Raw genomic sequence first — 15,875 nt, forward strand, 5'->3', positions numbered from 1 at the left:
TGGATGGAGGGGGCTGGGGTAATGACTGCTTGGAAGGTGGGAGCGCGGGGCCGGGGGCTGGTGTGGGGTGAGTGGGAGGACAGTGCAGGGGTGACCTGGAATTCTGGCTCGTGTTACTTACCGGATGGACAGGAGTGTATCGGTGGAGGATGGAGGTGGCAGGAAAAGGGAAGGGGGTTATTTGCGTGTGACTCAGGTGTGAGGTCAGCCTGGGGCATGCTGAGTGCGACCTGCTTGTGAGGTAGGCATTGGAGACGTGCATACACGCACCTTAGGTGGGTAGTTTTGGGAGTCACCTTCACCTGGAGGGTGTCGGTGGGTGTGGGAGAGTTCGCCCGTGGGGCATGTGGAACATGAAGAACAGTTTTCACAGTGCGGGTGTTGGCAGAGGGCCCGGGAAGGAGAAGGACAAGCAGAAGAGAGCAGCCAGAGGTTCAGGAGCTAGGAGAGGGTCGTGTGTGCAGAGCCGGGGAGGAGAGGGTGGAAGATGGTGGCAGCTGGCCGAGTGGGCCTGTGTTAAAGAGGGGCGATGGGACATAATGAGGGCGGGAGAGGTAGGGAGCTCTGACAGGAGGGGTCTCTAGCAGAGGCGGGCACAGGAGAGGATGGCTGCAGGTGGGTTTTTTATGGTGGTAAAATACACATGACATAAAATACCACTCTAGCCCTTTTTTAGTGTACAGCTCAGGGGCCTTAAGTGCCTTTGTATTTTGTGCAGCCATCAGCAGGCTGCAGGTAGTTTTGAGGTGGGAAGAGGCACTTGTCTGTCCTGGAACAGTCCGGTGCTCATTGGGGCCCAGCTCCTTTTCAAAAGCCAGTATTCCTGGAAACCTCTCGTTGCTTCTCAGCTGCGTCCCTTTCTCCTTCCAGTCCCTCCAGCACTTCGCTCCTTGTCTAAGACGCTGTCTTGGTCTGGGTGCGGTTGTCACAGGCGGGTGAAGGTGCACTTCTAGGAGCCAGGTACTGGGCCACATCCAGCCTCGCCTCTTGAGGCACTGGCGTGGTCCCCAGGGCCTGGCCCAGGAGCCTCTGTAAACGTGGGTGGGCCGAATGGAAGTTTAGCTCCAGTAAGAAGCTGACTTGAGGGTTGATTGATTGGGTGGGATGGCAGACTGACAGTCAAGGCTTGGGCAGAAGCTGAGGCACTCTGCGTGTCCCTGGAGAGGTCTAATAGCATTGTGTCTATATCTGGAAACAGTTGGGTTTTGAAGAACACCCTTGTGGGCCCCCTCCTCTCACTTTGAGCATCCCGCAAGGTGTAATTCGGGCCATCTGCTATTCAGTTAGCGTGCTGCCGTCTTGTGTCAGGGGCCATGGTAAAAGGGCCCCTGGTGACTGACTGCTGAAGCACCACCGCCTGAGTCTTCACAGCAACGTGTCTGCTGCGGAAGTTCTTGTTAATTCAGGCTGCTTTGAAAAAGTGAGTTCCCTAAAGAAGGAGAGAGAACACTTGGTTCTTTGTACAGAACAAGCCCCGTCAAGAACATTGACCTTGACCTGGCAACCCACGTGTCGGGGGTAACAGAGAACTCGAGAGAGCCTGGAGCTCCAGCTCTCTTGCCGGCAGCGGCCTGGGAGACCTTGCATGCCATCCCACCCCATCCTCACAAAGAGCTCTGAGGGGCAGTGCTCTTTGCCCCGTTTTATTACTGGGTTGCCACTTGCTCGGGCTCACCTGGCTCAATGGTTGAACGAGGATTTGAACCCAGCTCTTTCTGTTAAATCCTGTGGGAAGTTAGAAATTGGAGTACGTTGCAGGGAAAGGCAGCACTGTGAGGAACTGGAGGAGGAGTATTTAGCCAGAAGAGGGGAAAAAGTGGGAGGATGTTCAAATATTTGAGTAGATCTGACCGCTTTGGTCAGAGGCAGAGTGATGGTAGCAGAAAGGGCAGACTTAGACCCTGGCTGGGTTGTAAGCCCCTTACGGTTAGAAATCCCATATCACCATGTCTGCGTTGCTGCAGCACCAGGCATGGTACGCTGGGCATATCTGCTGGGCTCGCAGGAAGCCCTTTGGTTAAACAGATGTGGACAGAGGCGGCCTCCTCCTTTCCCGAAGCCAAGTTCTGGGGTTCTTGGTCCTGACCCCTCTACCTCCTCCAGTGCTTGCCTGTGAAATGACTCGTCTCCACCTCCTACCCCATATTCATTTTCTGTTGCTGCTTTAACAAGTTACACAAACTTCACAGATTTACCATCTTCTTGTTCTTCAGTTCACAAGTCTGAAATAGGCCTCATGGTGCTAAAGGCAAGATGTCTTCAGGGCTCTGTACCTTTCTGTGGGGAGTTCATTTCCTTGCCCTTTCCAGCGTCCTTGGGGGCACCCGTATTCCTTGGCCATGGCCCTTGCCTTCCACCTTTAAAGGCAGCAACATCTGGCCAAGTCTTGCTCATGTCACCTCACTTTGACAGTGACTCTTCTGCTTCCTTCTTCCATTATTAAGCGCTGTTTGAATACATTGGGCCCGTCCAGATAATCCAGGATGATGGTCACCCGATTAGCAGCCTTAACAGTTCTTTGTCATGTTAACCTAACGTATTCACAGGGATTATTAGGACTCTGCATCTTTGGGGGACAAACTTCTTCAGCCATAAAACCATACTCACAAAGCCCCTATCTTAAAATACAATTGGAGGAAATTTCCTTCTCAAGCTACCATCTCATTCCTTTCCTGGTCTTCGCAAAAATAGTCTGTGTGGTGTGTACTCACTCCCTAGTTCCTTATTGTGTGTCTACTGGAACTTATCTCTGAAGAAGTCCTGGCACCTCCCAGTTGCTGAGTCCCTTGGCCACTGCCTGCTCAGCTCTTCTGTAGTGTTTGGACTGTGGGTTTCCCACTTGAGGGCCCCTTTCCCCCAGCATCTCCTCTTTCTTCTTACTCCTGTCCTGGAAGGCTTGGTCTTCAGTCAGTTTATCTTCCACTGATCATCTCATCCATTGCATGATTTAAATTCCGAGCCCGATGTTGAGGATTCCCAAATCCACAGCTCTTGCTCTGACCTTTCTGAACTCCCAGGCTGAATTTCTTCGTGCCCCCTGGGTACTATATCCAGATGAAGGACCCACAGGTAGGTGTTGTGTGTACCATACGCAGCACATCTAACTTGGCTGACTTGGCTTGTTACCACTCCCCCCTCATCCGCAGGAGCCCTCTTAGTCTCTCTCACCTTGGAGACCCAGGCTGGAAATCCCCACCTTCATTGGTTCCTTTATTCTCATGCCTTTACTTCCTGGTCTCTGCCACATCTCACATTTAGGCCTGTTACCTAGGTGGTCTTCGTAGTAGGGGATGCAAGAAGATTACGGGGATGCAGGAATCAAATAATGGAACTTTATTTTTATCTTAATCCTTTTACAGTCTATTTTTGTTTTAAAGTGTTTTGTTTTAAAGTACATTAGTGTATGTAATTCATCAGTAAGTATACGTGTGTTGGGGTGCATATCCCTACATTTTTTATTTTCCTGGTAACACTGTCAGATAAATTTGGTATTTCCAGCTTGTTTTAGACAAAGAACCCCTTCTTTAAGTGACCTCTTATTCATTTAAAAAATGTAGATCAAAAGCAGGGCTGTTGTGGTTGGAACGGAGCCCTGCCTGTTCACTCTGATGGAGGCTTTCTCAGGCCTCTTGATGTGCATTTTGGAAACTGCTGCTTTAGGCTGTTGGTGTAGTTCAGGGCTGATTAAAGTCTGTGCTTGTGTTAGCCTTTCGTGGACCTCCTTGGTAGGAGACCCCTACCATCCTCACTCCTCCACCGCATGGCACGCTGCCGTGAGCATCGTCACTCACGTAAGCAGGGAGCACATCCTAGCGGTACCATCTCTTCACACCTTCCTTCCCTGGGCAGACCTTCCGACTCAGTAGGGTCTCGGTAAATATCTGTTGAATGAATAGGCAAATAGACCCTCAATTTATGTTTAGAAGAGCGGGCTCTGTGAATTGCTCAGCATTTGGTTTTTCTTGACATTCCAAGTGTGGGCCTTAAGTCCTGGGGTTCTGTGTAGTTGCACGTGGAGTCTGCAGGCCCAGTGTCCCTTCTCCAAGGTGGCACCGCAGTGCTGACACTTCTCTGCAGCACTCTAAGGCATTGGTTTTGGTCACTGTTGCAAAGTGGCCCTCTTCCAGGCCTCATTTCTTTGCTCAGTGGGTTTTGCTATAACCCGTGTCTCCTAATGTCAGCATAACCAAGTGTTAAATATGTTGGTTAGAAGGAAGCTCTGATGTGGTATTACTGGTTCAGTCCTGTACACCTTAAACCTAATTACATTTGCTCTGACATTATGTAAATGCAGTGTTAAATCAACCTTTCCTTCTGCAGTGGGCCAGAGTTTCAGAGGCGCTCTGTGTCCTGGCCGACGTTCTTCCCTGGAGAAGAGGATCAAAGAGTATCAGCTAGAGCTGAGGTCCTGACAGTGCCTGAGGAGACGTGGCCTACTTTCTTTTTAATGGGTCCCCTCTTCTTCACCCCTTTGAATGAGGGGTGCTCTGGCCTTTCAAACCTGTTTGGCCCAGCTGCCTGATACTTTGTAACGGGTGCTACTGGCCTCCTGGTCCAAGGAAAGGGGCCTCTGGGGCTCTCAGACGTGGACACATGTCAGTGAGCTGAAGGAAGGGGCTCTCCTTTAGAGCTGGAGTAGGTTTATTTTTGGTACATTGGTTTCAGCCTGCTTCTGAGAAGGCCGGGACCCACACTGACTAGGCACAAATTTTGCCCTAAACGGTTTATATGATCCTGGTTTACACTGGTTTGCATGACACTGTCGTTTTGGCTTTTTCTAAGTCGGGTGTTTTCCATGTCGGGTTTTACATTTCTCTGTGTCTCTCTGCCCCGCTCTTTCCCTTGGTTTTTTTTTTTTTTTCCCCTTGGTTTTTATTGTAAGACTAACTTCTGCTGTATCCCGAAGTGGAGGCAAGACCAACTTGATTCCTTCTTGTGGTTTGTCCAGGTTGCGGATGAATACATGTTTTCTCTGGAGGAGAGTAAGAAGTCCAAGGGCCGTCGTCAGCCCTTAAGCAAGCTCCCCCGCCACCACCCGCTCGTGTTGCAGGATTGCGTCAGCGATGATGGTAAGTGTTGTTTTCACTCTTCACCAGAGGAAAGCCGCTCTCACTGCATCAGGACCTCCTCCGACAGGACCTCAGGGGGCCAAGCTGAGGGCCAGGGGTGGGCCTGTGGCTTAGCTCTTCTCCCAGATACTCCATAAAGAGGGTAGGATTTCAGGTTAGGGGATTTATAATCAGGTTTCATTATACGTTTGAGTGTCTTGGAATGTGCCTAATACGGGATAATTGGATGCAAGTTCTTCCCTCTTTGAGGAGGTCCAAGGCTGATTTTTCAGGATAGCAGGTTCTGTAACTGATACCAAGCCCTGTGCTGAATGTGTGGTGACAAATATAACTGAGATGTGTCCATGCCCTCAGGAAGCTCACAGGGTAATGCACTGATCTAAAGAGAGGAGATGTTAATCCAGGCAGACTGGGCAGTGCCAGTAACCATGGCAAGGACAAGCAGGAAGTTATACTCAGAGGAACCAGCTTGCTGCGGCTGGCGTTACAGGGCCAGGCCAGGGTGGGATGGGCAGAGGAGGAGAAGTGAGGTGGTCGTGAGCCAGAGGACTTTGCCCATGGGCGTTCCGAGCCCTGCAAGTGTTTTAAGCAGAGGGGTGATGCAGTTGGATTTGCATTAGAAAGATTGTTCCTAGACTTCCCTGGTGGTGCAGTGGTAAAGAATCCACCTGCCAATGCAGGGGACATGGGTTCGAGCCCTGGTCTGGGAAGATCCCACATGCCGTGGAGCAGCTAAGCCCGTGCGCCACAACTACTGAGCCTGTGCTCTAGAGCCCGCGAGCCGCAACTACTGAAGCCTGTGTGCCACAACTACTGAAGCCTGCGTGCCACAACTACTGAAGCCTGCGTACCACAACTACTGAAGCCCGCACACCTAGAGCCCATGCTCTGCAATAAGAGAAGCCACCGCAATGAGAAGCCCACGCACCGCAACGAAGAGTAGCCCCAGCTCACCGCAACTAGAGAAAACCCACGCACAGCAATGAAGACCCAACACAGCCAAAAATAAATAATAAATAAGTAAATTAATTAAAAAAAAAGATTTTTTCCTAGGGATTGCATCTTAGGAGCAGAGGGCTTTTGTCATGGCCTCTGTGAGATATGAGGGTCTGAACTAGGACAGTGGAAGTAGGGGTTGGGGAGGGGAAGTGGTGAACCTGTTGGGAGGATAAAGTCCACTGGATTTGGCAACCTGACGTGGAGCTGTGAGGGTGGTAGGAAGAGGAAGCCTGAGCTGAGTGCCTCCCTGGGTTCTAGCGTTGCTTGGGGTGTGTGGAGGTGGTATTTGTTATCTCTATTAAATGCGGCTGCTCGGGGAGAGGGCACAGAGGCAGGGGTTAGGAAAACTGAGGAAGAGGAGCCTGTGAAGGAGACAGAGGGGAGTAGGCAGGGATGCAGAGGAGAACTGGAGCTCAGGAAGTGATCGCCATCAGCGCAGTGTGGTCTCCTGTGCTGCCTGGAGCCCACAGGCCCCGTAAGATCCGCCAGTGACCAGGCCCCTTTTTACTGCTGCCTGATGCCCAGCCTCCTCCTACCCTGTCCTGTCCTTGCCTGCGCCCATGGAAAGCCTAGAGTCTCATCAGCCCTTCCTCTGCTCCACAAACCTCACGTTCCCTTTCTGATCTGATGTCGATGCCCATCTCTACTGTTTTCCTTGGTAGAAAGATCATGATAAGCTTGGTGGGAAAGCCTCTTCAGACCTTGTAGCCAGAAGCAGGCAGACTTCCATGCAGAGTCTTACAAGCCCTCTGGGGTCTTCCTCTAGCCCCTGTGGGGGTCTCAGGTCCTCTGGGTCGCAGCAGCCTAGCTTCTTCATTTCTCCCCAATGCGCTAAAGCAATGTAGACTGGAAAACTGGGGAAGCCGAAAAAGTTACAAAGAGGACAGCAAGATTACCCTACAGAGATGACTACTGTGAACACTTTAATGTGTTAATCTTCCTGACTGTCCTCGTCAGATGTTAAATTATGTCCATGTATGTCTTTGTATAATAACGTGAGATCGTAATATACCTCCCTCAAACTTTTTATGATTAAAAAATTTCAAACGTGGAAAAGTTGAAACAGTAAGAATACTGTGTCGCTTCCAGTATTCAACAGCTGTTGCCATTTTGCCATAATCACTTGTCTCTCCCTGTGCATTGCTTATGTACGAACAAGTACATGCATATTTGCTGTATCGTTTGAAAGTCAGCTGTAGGCGTCAAGTCACTTCACTTAAAGTGCACCGATAGGCATCTCCTAAGGAGGATTGTCTCCTATATAAAATCCACTGTCATAACACCTTGGAAAGTGAGCAGTAACTTCATAATGTCCTCTGATTCTCAGTCCATATTCGTCTTTCCCTGCTCATTCTAAAAATGTGTTTTTATAGCTTTTTCCCTTTAAACCAGTATGAACCGAACTAGGGTCACGCACTGCATTTGAAAGTTTCTTTAGTCTCTTTTAGTCTCACACACCCCTCTCTCCACTGAAAACATTTTTTCTCAGTTGAGACATAACATATTCAGTGCAGTACATATGCCTTAACTGTAGAGCTCAATGAAGTTTTATCTATGTAAACTGTAAAATTTTGATTCCTACAGTTTTTATTTAACATAGTGAACATTTTCATCATTCGTTCAGTATTCACACGTAGGACGATTCTTGGCCACTTTTGGTTTTATAAGCGGAGCAGATGTCAGTGTGGTAGGTTTTCTGTTGTGATTGTGAGCAGTCCGTTTCTGTTTCTTCCCGGCTGTCTCGATCACTCTTGTTCTGGCCAGGATGCAGAAAATATCTGTGCTTGGATTTTGGCACCACGGCTCCTGGCTAGGCCTGATTGACGGGGCTTACAGGGGTTGATTTTAATTGTCTGCGTCGGCCTAGATGTGCTATGGTACCCTTCACCGAGGTCACATGCACTGGCAGCTGCCAGATCCCTTTGGATTAAACATGACTGAAGGCGGAGCAGATAACTGTTTATTTGCACTGAGCTTGGGTTGCAAGGAGTAAACACATAAATGGGTATCTTCCGTAGGTATGTTCCAGAGCTTTCCTTGGGCTACTCAGCATAGGACTCCAGGGTCTCTTGGAAAGTACGCCTGTCTGGGAAGGAGTGAGAAGGTCATTGGAGGGGCTGTAGCTGTGGATTGCAGGGCTCCCCACAGCATCGTCCAAGTACTGAAGGAGTCTTTTGCAGATCGCCTCTGCCCTTTGCCTTTGTCACCCATAGGATCTTGGGTTAGTCCAAACCTGGGACCAGAGCCCTGGGCTGAGCTCGTCGGCTCTCCGGGCAGAGCCATAGTTGTGCAGGGCTGGTGCTGACTGACTCACACCCCTGCTTCTTCCTCTAGATGTATCAGAACAGGGGACCCTCGAGGAGGAGGCTGAGGAGACGGAGGCCTGGGCCAAGCCCCTGAGCCAGCTGTGGCAGAACCGACCTCCAAACTTTGAGGCCGAGAAGGAATTCAACGAGGCCATGGCCCAGCAGGCCCCTCATTGCGCCGTCTGCATGATCTTTCAGACTTACCATCAGGTAAGCCCACCACGTCCCCTCTGTTTACCCGGGACCAGCGCTCAGAGGAAAGCTAGGTTTAATGGTGGGGACATAGCTTGGGAAAGGCATGTTTTCCTAGTGTCTTCTGCCCCATCCACGTGTTGGAAAGGCTTCACCAGGCAGATAGCCATGCAGCAATGTGGGTGTTCCCTTGAGAATGCTTTGGGGACGAGCTGAGGGTGTGGCTTAGGCTCTGGGGGATTCCCTGCTGCCCTTGGCACTCACACTGTTTGCTGAGGAATCTGCTCTGTTGTTATTCTAGTCAGTGATGATTCCTTCCAGGTGGTTTGTTGACCTTGCCAGTCAGTCTGGAGAGCAGGGGATTTCTTTAAATCATTCTGAATGTCAGGTGAAGAGCCAGTTCCTCCAGTGTTGTCTCTTCTTTCCCTTCCCATTGCCACCTCGGATGTTGGCAGTAGCGGAAGGGAATTTGGGAGGTGTAGGAGCAGAGGGCCTGCAGGAGGGAGGGGGATGGGAAAGCACCCTGGCTGAGCTTAGCCATGTCCCTCCCACTCCTGGGGCATTTGATGGCTCCACCGTCATGGGTCTCTTTGGGTCCAGCTCTAGGGGGCCAGGAAGGCACCCACAAGTCACATGTGCCAGATGACCAGGTCAGTCTCAGCTGGGACCTACACAGGGTGGCATGTAGAGAATCAGTCCCCTGATGGTGGTTAGAGTAGCATGGCTGCCACTGAGCCTGGCAGGGCCCCAGGTTCATGTTTGCCAAAGAGTGAAACTTCAGACCAGAGTACTTTTGAGTTAGTAACTCGTTCCTTCTTTCCATTGACCAAAAGCAAACCCAAAAGATCTCAATGTGCCCTTGCCTGTGAGGGAAGCAGGCAGATGGCCAGGCTGTACTACCAGTAGATCTGCTGAGAGGGGCTCAGAGTTTCATGAATGGCATAGGCTTGGGGGGTGACATGTTTCTGGGCCCCGTCCTTGGAACGGGGGTGATGGTACCATCCAGCGGCAGAAGCGGCAGATTCTTGCAGTCAAGCTGTTTGCCAAGGGAAGTACATGGACATAATGTTCTTCCCAAGGGGGCCCCAAGCCAGGAGTGGCTCTCGGGGCTCCAGCCATGTGACAGTGCTGCAGCTCAGGTGACTGCTGACATGGGCCCCGAGAGGAAATCAGTGCTGGCCCACGGAAGCACCTGCTCTGCGTCCTCTCCCTGGGTGGGGCCCCCATGCCGTGCATCGCAGAGGGGAGCCGCCGAGAGCAGCCTCACCAGCCTCTCAGTGCATTTTATTACCACTTGGTTTGGGAAGATTGAAATCCCAGTTGCCTCTTACCTCGCTTCCTTTTCTCACTTGTCCCCGGGGGCCTTTGTTTGATGCTGCTGTGAGAAATCGAATTGGAGTCATTGGCGGTAACTTCAGTTAGCGGCCCTGGGATAATGGCTGTGCACCCGGGAGCCTAGCGGGGGCCCTGTCAGGAAGAGAGCAGCCTTCTGCTGACGGGGCAGGCGGAGAGCTGAGGACACGGGGCTGTTCACTGAGGTGTGCACTTGCTCCCTCCTTAGGTGGAGTTCGGAAGCCTTAGTCAGAACTGCGGCAGTGCTCCAGATTTAGCGCCCCAGAAGCAGAGGACCAAGCCACTGATTCCAGAAATGTGCTTCACCTCGACTGGGTGTAGCACGGACATCAACCTGTCCACCCCTTACCTAGAGGAGGACGGCACCAGCATCCTAGTGTCCTGCAAGAAGTGCAGCGTCCGGGTCCATGCCAGTGAGTGCCTCACTTCTTCTCTGCGTCCGGTCCCAGGGACGGGGGCGTCTGACTGGAAGTCCTGCCGCCTCTTGGCCTCCCTGCGACCTCCCAGTGACCTCCCCAGCTCCCCAGTGCAGATAGCTTATGTGTCTGTTCTTGGAGTTCGGTGCTGATTGAGTCTGAGTTTCCTGTGACTCTGGGCTCCGTGCTTGTACTGTCTACCCTGGGCTGTCCCCTTGATTGTAGATACCAGGAGGGGATTAATCTCTGCTGCTCGCTAGGTGTTGGTAGCAGTGAATCTAGTTTCTGACTTTTTGAGACTGTGGGCCATACTGTATGGCTGACCCGTGGGGGCCTTGATGCTAGAATTCAGGGGTTTCTGTAAGATTTGGTTGTAGCTTTGGGAAGTAGTGTCTGGAAAAGAGTTGCAGGTCTACCTTCTGACTCTGGCCTCTGGGTTTAATTTGCTCACCTCGGTGTCCCTGTTAGGTTGCTACGGGGTGCCCCCTGCAAAGGCTTCTGAAGACTGGATGTGTTCTCGGTGTTCGGCCAATGCCCTGGAAGAGGTGAGTGCTTCCATGCTGTTGCTGTCTCCCTGTGAGACAAGTTCGCTCACGATCGGACTGTTTCACGCGGACTCTATGTCCCAGGGGTCTGTGCAGTGCCTGGTACACAGTGATGTCGGTGAGCATTGTCGGAGTAAATCCCCACGACAATGAGAGTGTTTGCTGCCCACCTGTGGCAGGGCACGATGGGGTCTGGAAGCTGTGTTTGCTTCATCGTGTCAGGACCAAGTAGAGGTTTTCCTGTGGATGGACCATAACCTCCTGTAAAGAATCGAGCCATCTGGTTGGAGCATCAAAATGGACTCAGATGGTTCATTTGGTAGCTTTCCCTTTATTCCTCCCCTCTCTCTGGAACCTGGCAGTACCCACATAGGAGGCAGTCAGAGCCCTGTAATGCCCCCAGCTTGAGCAGGGTATCACCCGTGACTTTGCTTACAGTTGTTGTTAACAGTACCAGCGAAGACGATTATGTTAAGTCAGGAGAGTAATTGGCGCACTTCAGCCCCGAGTGGCTCCCTGTCTTCCTGCAGGGGAGTCCTGTTTACAAGGTCTGTGCAGGCGAGGCCCCGCATGCTGTGGGCTGCTTTCTCACGTGGAGGCTACCGTGGCCCGCAGGAAGTGGCGGGGAGAGCAGATGGGACGTTAATGACTCGGCGGTGACCACTCTTCCTCCCCGTCTTCTTGGCAGGACTGCTGCTTGTGCTCATTACGAGGAGGAGCCCTGCAGAGAGCCAATGACGACAGGTGAGTTCTCTGGGCTCTGAAGCTGAGTGCAGGCATGCCGCCAGGGCGGTGGCCGTCGTCGGTATGGCTGACGAGGACTTGGGAAGCACACTGTTTGGGGCCGAAATAGCATCTCCAAGACTGATTTTAAGGATGGGAAGCCGAGCAGTCCCAGAACTTTCCAACCCGAGCTTCCCCTCTGAGGCACCCTTGTAAGTAACGTCCTCCTTTTGGAAGAGCTAAGATGGACTCACGAGGGTACGAAGACCCTGTGAAGATGATGCGGGGGCTTCGTGGAGGAAGTGAGGACAGTTACCTTGTTACAGCTGGGGCTGGTACAGAGGTGGCCACGGCTGTGAGCTAGTGAGCCCTTCCTGCAGGCGGACTCCCTGGCTGTTTGGAATGAGGGCAGCTGTCCTTAAGAAGGACAGTGGGACGTTGAGGAGGGCCCAGCCATGACTACCCACTACTCAGTCGATTCTACAGAGGGTTCTGGGTACTCAGCCCAGAGCTGGGCTTCTTGGCTGTCTGGCAGCTCGCTTTCACCGAGCTGAATTTTTGTGCTTGGTCATGCGTGGCTCAGTGGTTCAGAGGTAGAAGTAAATGTAAGGTGAATGAGGTTTTCGCCCCGAAGACCGGCTGCTTAGGGGAGAGTACTCCCAGGTCGATGGGGAACCAGCAGTGAAGACCCTGCTTCCAGCTAAAATCCTGTGGGAACTTGAAGCACACATACCGCCCGGCATCCTGCCTCACAGGAATCCCCTTCATGCCGTTCCAGATAGCTGGCTGCTCTGCTTGCCGCCTCCACTCCTCTAAAGGCACACTTGCTGCCGTGACTTGAGGTCACTGTGTTCCTCAGAATTGCAAGATAGTGCTGTTAAAGTTCTTCCTTTTTTGCAATGGAAAGGGCTCTGCTTGCACCTCCCACCTTTACCTCATGATCCTTGGTCTGCCCTCCAGGGCCATGCAAAACAAATCTGTTCCCACTCACACACTGCAGGTGGCTTCCACGCAGCCCCAATGCTGTCTGTTGTAGGTTTTCACGTGGCTTGATCCTGAGAGTTTTCACCGTCTTAGTTAATCTCATCTTGGTGCGTGTCAGTTTCCCCAAATGCCCAGAACTTACTTTAATAATTCTCTAAGGGTGTCCGTTGAACAGACCTCTCAGAGTACGTGGGGCTAGGGCCAGACCTTAGCGAGTGAGTCTGAGGTGGAGGAAGGGAGAGGTCACTTCGGCCCCGGGAGAGGTCTGGCCAAAGGCCTGGATGGGGAGGGCTGGGATTACCGGTACATTGGGGCGCAGCTGGAGATATTTTGAGGAAGTGCCCAGGTCCTCTGGTAAAAGAGGCGTGTATGGGACTCTCTAATTTATTTCACTCCCTGGAACCTGCCACACACAATTAGCTGTGGCTCTGTTCCTGTTGCAACAGGCGGTGAGTGAGTGTGTAAGAAGTGTGACCCTGCGCTGACCCGGGATGTTGTGGTGGGGACCTTCTTCTGCTTCCTCAGCGTGGAGACGCTTCTGGTCTTACCTCACTGGGTCCCAGGAACTTGCTGGGAAGTCCAGTGGTCACGCTGGGTAAGGGAGGAAACGCTATAGACAGGCCCATGTTAGAAGAGAAGGCCACAGGGCCTTGGAGCTGCAGGGGGACTGAGGTGGCCTTTGCCTTTTGACAGGTGGGTCCATGTCTCGTGTGCGGTGGCGATTCTGGAAGCGAGATTTGTCAACATTGCAGAAAGAAGTCCAGTGGATGTGAGCAAAATTCCCCTGCCCCGCTTCAAACTGGTAAGCGGAAAGAGATGGGCTTGTGACCCTGCATCCCTTCCCTGTTTCCGAGTCTCTGGATAGAGGGGAGCATAGCGCTTAGGAGGCCATCGCCTGGTTGGCCCAGTGGCCATCCTTTACCCCTCAGTTTCGGTCATGGTTTACGATTCTCCCCCTCTGGTTAAAACTACTTAGTGAGGATACCTGTGACTGGATACGAGATTAACAGAGGGTGCGTGTACCCTCGTGTTTGGGAAGGGGGTGGGCTCTTGCTCATAAGACTCTGCATTTGGGTGCGGGTACAGTAGAGGAGACCATCCTAGTTCCCAGAATCATTGGCCTGCTTCTCCTGTGTTGTAGAAATGTGTCTTCTGTAAGAAACGGAGGAAAAGAACTGCTGGCTGCTGTGTGCAGTGTTCTCATGGCCGTTGCCCAACTGCCTTCCACGTGAGCTGTGCTCAGGCTGCAGGAGTGATGATGCAGCCAGATGACTGGCCTTTTGTTGTCTTTATTACCTGCTTTCGGCACAAGATCCCTAATTTGGAGGTGAGGAGGGTGCCATTCTAGAGTCCTCTCGACGGTTTCCGGGATCATTTTCTCTGCAGGCTCTCCATTTATTGTGTCAGCAAGTATCTCCTCAAGCGCTGTGCTTCCTGGAGGCTGCTAATGAGTGTGGGATTAGGAGATGGCCCCTGTCCATCCTCTACTTCCTGCTTTGTGCTTCCTAATCCAGTGGAACCAGCTGCTTGTGGTTGATTCCTTGTTTGCCTCTCCTGGATAAACTCCTTGAGGGTCCATGTCTTGTTAATCTGGGTGTCCCTATACTTAACACAGTGTCAGGGACATCGCAGAAGCTCTGTAAGTGTTGTGAACTGATGGGAAGAAGAGTTAACCATTAACCCCCATACAGTAGTGATTTTTGCACTTCTCTGAACGGTGAAGCTTAAATGGGTCTTAAACAATAAGTAGGAATTGTGAGCAGGAGTGCAGTCAAGTCTTCAGAAACAGAATGAGCGAGTCTCAGAAGAAGGAACGTGTGAGACTGGCTCTGGGAACGTGGCAGGGGATGGTACTGGAAAGGCAGGCAGTGCCAGAGGATTAAGGCCCTGGGCTGCCACACTTAGGGGTTTGATGTCTCTTCCACTAGGTAAGGGGAACTTTTCCAATATTATGATTTTGAGCTATATGTTTTTTTAACAGTTACTCTGGTGGTGGTTTGCAGAAAAGATTGAAGGAATAAGAATTTGAGGCCGGGAGACCAGTTAGCCTAGGCGAGAAGTGAGGTCTGAAATGGGAACACAGAGGGAGAGCTTTAGGGTCACAGCCAACGCTGGGATCCTACAGTGGGTAGAACTGACGGGGTTTGTTGGCTGCCATGGGGAGCGGATAAAGAAAGAGGAAGGGATGAGGGAGTGTGAATTCAAGATGACTCAGGCCACTCCCTTAAAGGTGGAAGGGATGCTAATATGGTATTAACTGCGATCAGGAACTGAGATGGGGCAGGGCTGTTTTGCAGAGGAAAGTGGGGGAGATAAAAATGAGGGAAAGACCTGTAGACTTTTTTTTTTTTTTTTTTTTGCGGTACACGGGCCTCTCACTGTTGTGGCCTCTCCCGTTGCGGAGCACAGGCTCCAGACGCGCAGGCTCAGCGGCCATGGCTCACGGGCCCAGCCGCTCCGCGGCATGTGGGATCCTCCCGGACCGGGGCACGAACCCGTGTCCCCTGCATCGGCAGGCGGACTCTCAACCACTGCGCCACCAGGGAAGCCCGACCTGTAGACTTTGAGGTCGCTGGAACATTCTGATTGAGGTACCAGGAGGCAGCTAGATTAGCTGGATTAAGATTTGGATATTATCAGTCTTTAACAGCATAATTAAACCTAATTCCCGTTAGAAACTGGACTCTGGAGATTCCTAGTATAAGGAGCAGATGGTAGAGCAGGAAGCAGCGAAAGCAGCTGAGAAGCAGAGAGACGTGGAGAGAAGGAGAGCCCTGCAGCCAGCAGAGGCTGAGGAGGGCCACGTGCTGTCGGGAAGACAGGGCTGCTGGCGTGGTCACTGCACCCCAAACCGGGGGTTCCATGGGTAGTCAGGTCAGAAGCCAGAGTGCCATCAGTGAATTACAGTCCAGTGGAGGGGACGCCGATGAAGGCTTGTCAACAGTGTGGTGAAAACAATCTTTTTATAAAAGGAAGGACACAGTAGAGCACCAGCCCAGAGGACAAGCTGTCCTCCACCATGGAAAGGGCCTCGTTGGCTGACTGGATTCCCCTTTTTCATTAAAGATGTCCTATTGAGCACAGGAGGTGGGCAGAGGTGGGTTAGGAGCTTAGGAAAAGGGAAAAATAGTCGATACGGGAATGAGGAATAAAAGTTTGAGGTACCGTTGAGTCCTGGCTGTGGTAAGGAGATAGGAGCTTTGTGTCGGAACAGGGTAGTGATTTGGTGATGGTCATTAGCCCCCCATGCCCTCACATTGGCAGCTGTAGATGGCTGGTGCTATGAGG

At 51.8% G+C, this 15,875-nt stretch overlaps 1 protein-coding gene across 2 annotated transcripts in view; it reads left to right on the forward strand.

Annotated features, from left to right (window-relative positions):
* Positions 1–15,875, forward strand: part of KDM4A (lysine demethylase 4A) — a 43,202-nt gene that overhangs the window by 20,198 nt on the left and 7,129 nt on the right. For both annotated transcript variants that reach the window (XM_060021052.1, XM_060021042.1), the window contains exons 12-18: positions 4,949–5,069; positions 8,403–8,584; positions 10,128–10,332; positions 10,804–10,880; positions 11,569–11,624; positions 13,281–13,389; positions 13,729–13,914. In XM_060021052.1, the coding sequence (XP_059877035.1) occupies positions 4,949–5,069; positions 8,403–8,584; positions 10,128–10,332; positions 10,804–10,880; positions 11,569–11,624; positions 13,281–13,389; positions 13,729–13,914 (936 nt within the window). The remainder of the gene's footprint in view (positions 1–4,948; positions 5,070–8,402; positions 8,585–10,127; positions 10,333–10,803; positions 10,881–11,568; positions 11,625–13,280; positions 13,390–13,728; positions 13,915–15,875) is intronic.

Source organism: Delphinus delphis, chromosome 1, assembly GCF_949987515.2.
Source record: "Delphinus delphis chromosome 1, mDelDel1.2, whole genome shotgun sequence".
NCBI classification, from domain to species: domain Eukaryota; kingdom Metazoa; phylum Chordata; class Mammalia; order Artiodactyla; family Delphinidae; genus Delphinus; species Delphinus delphis.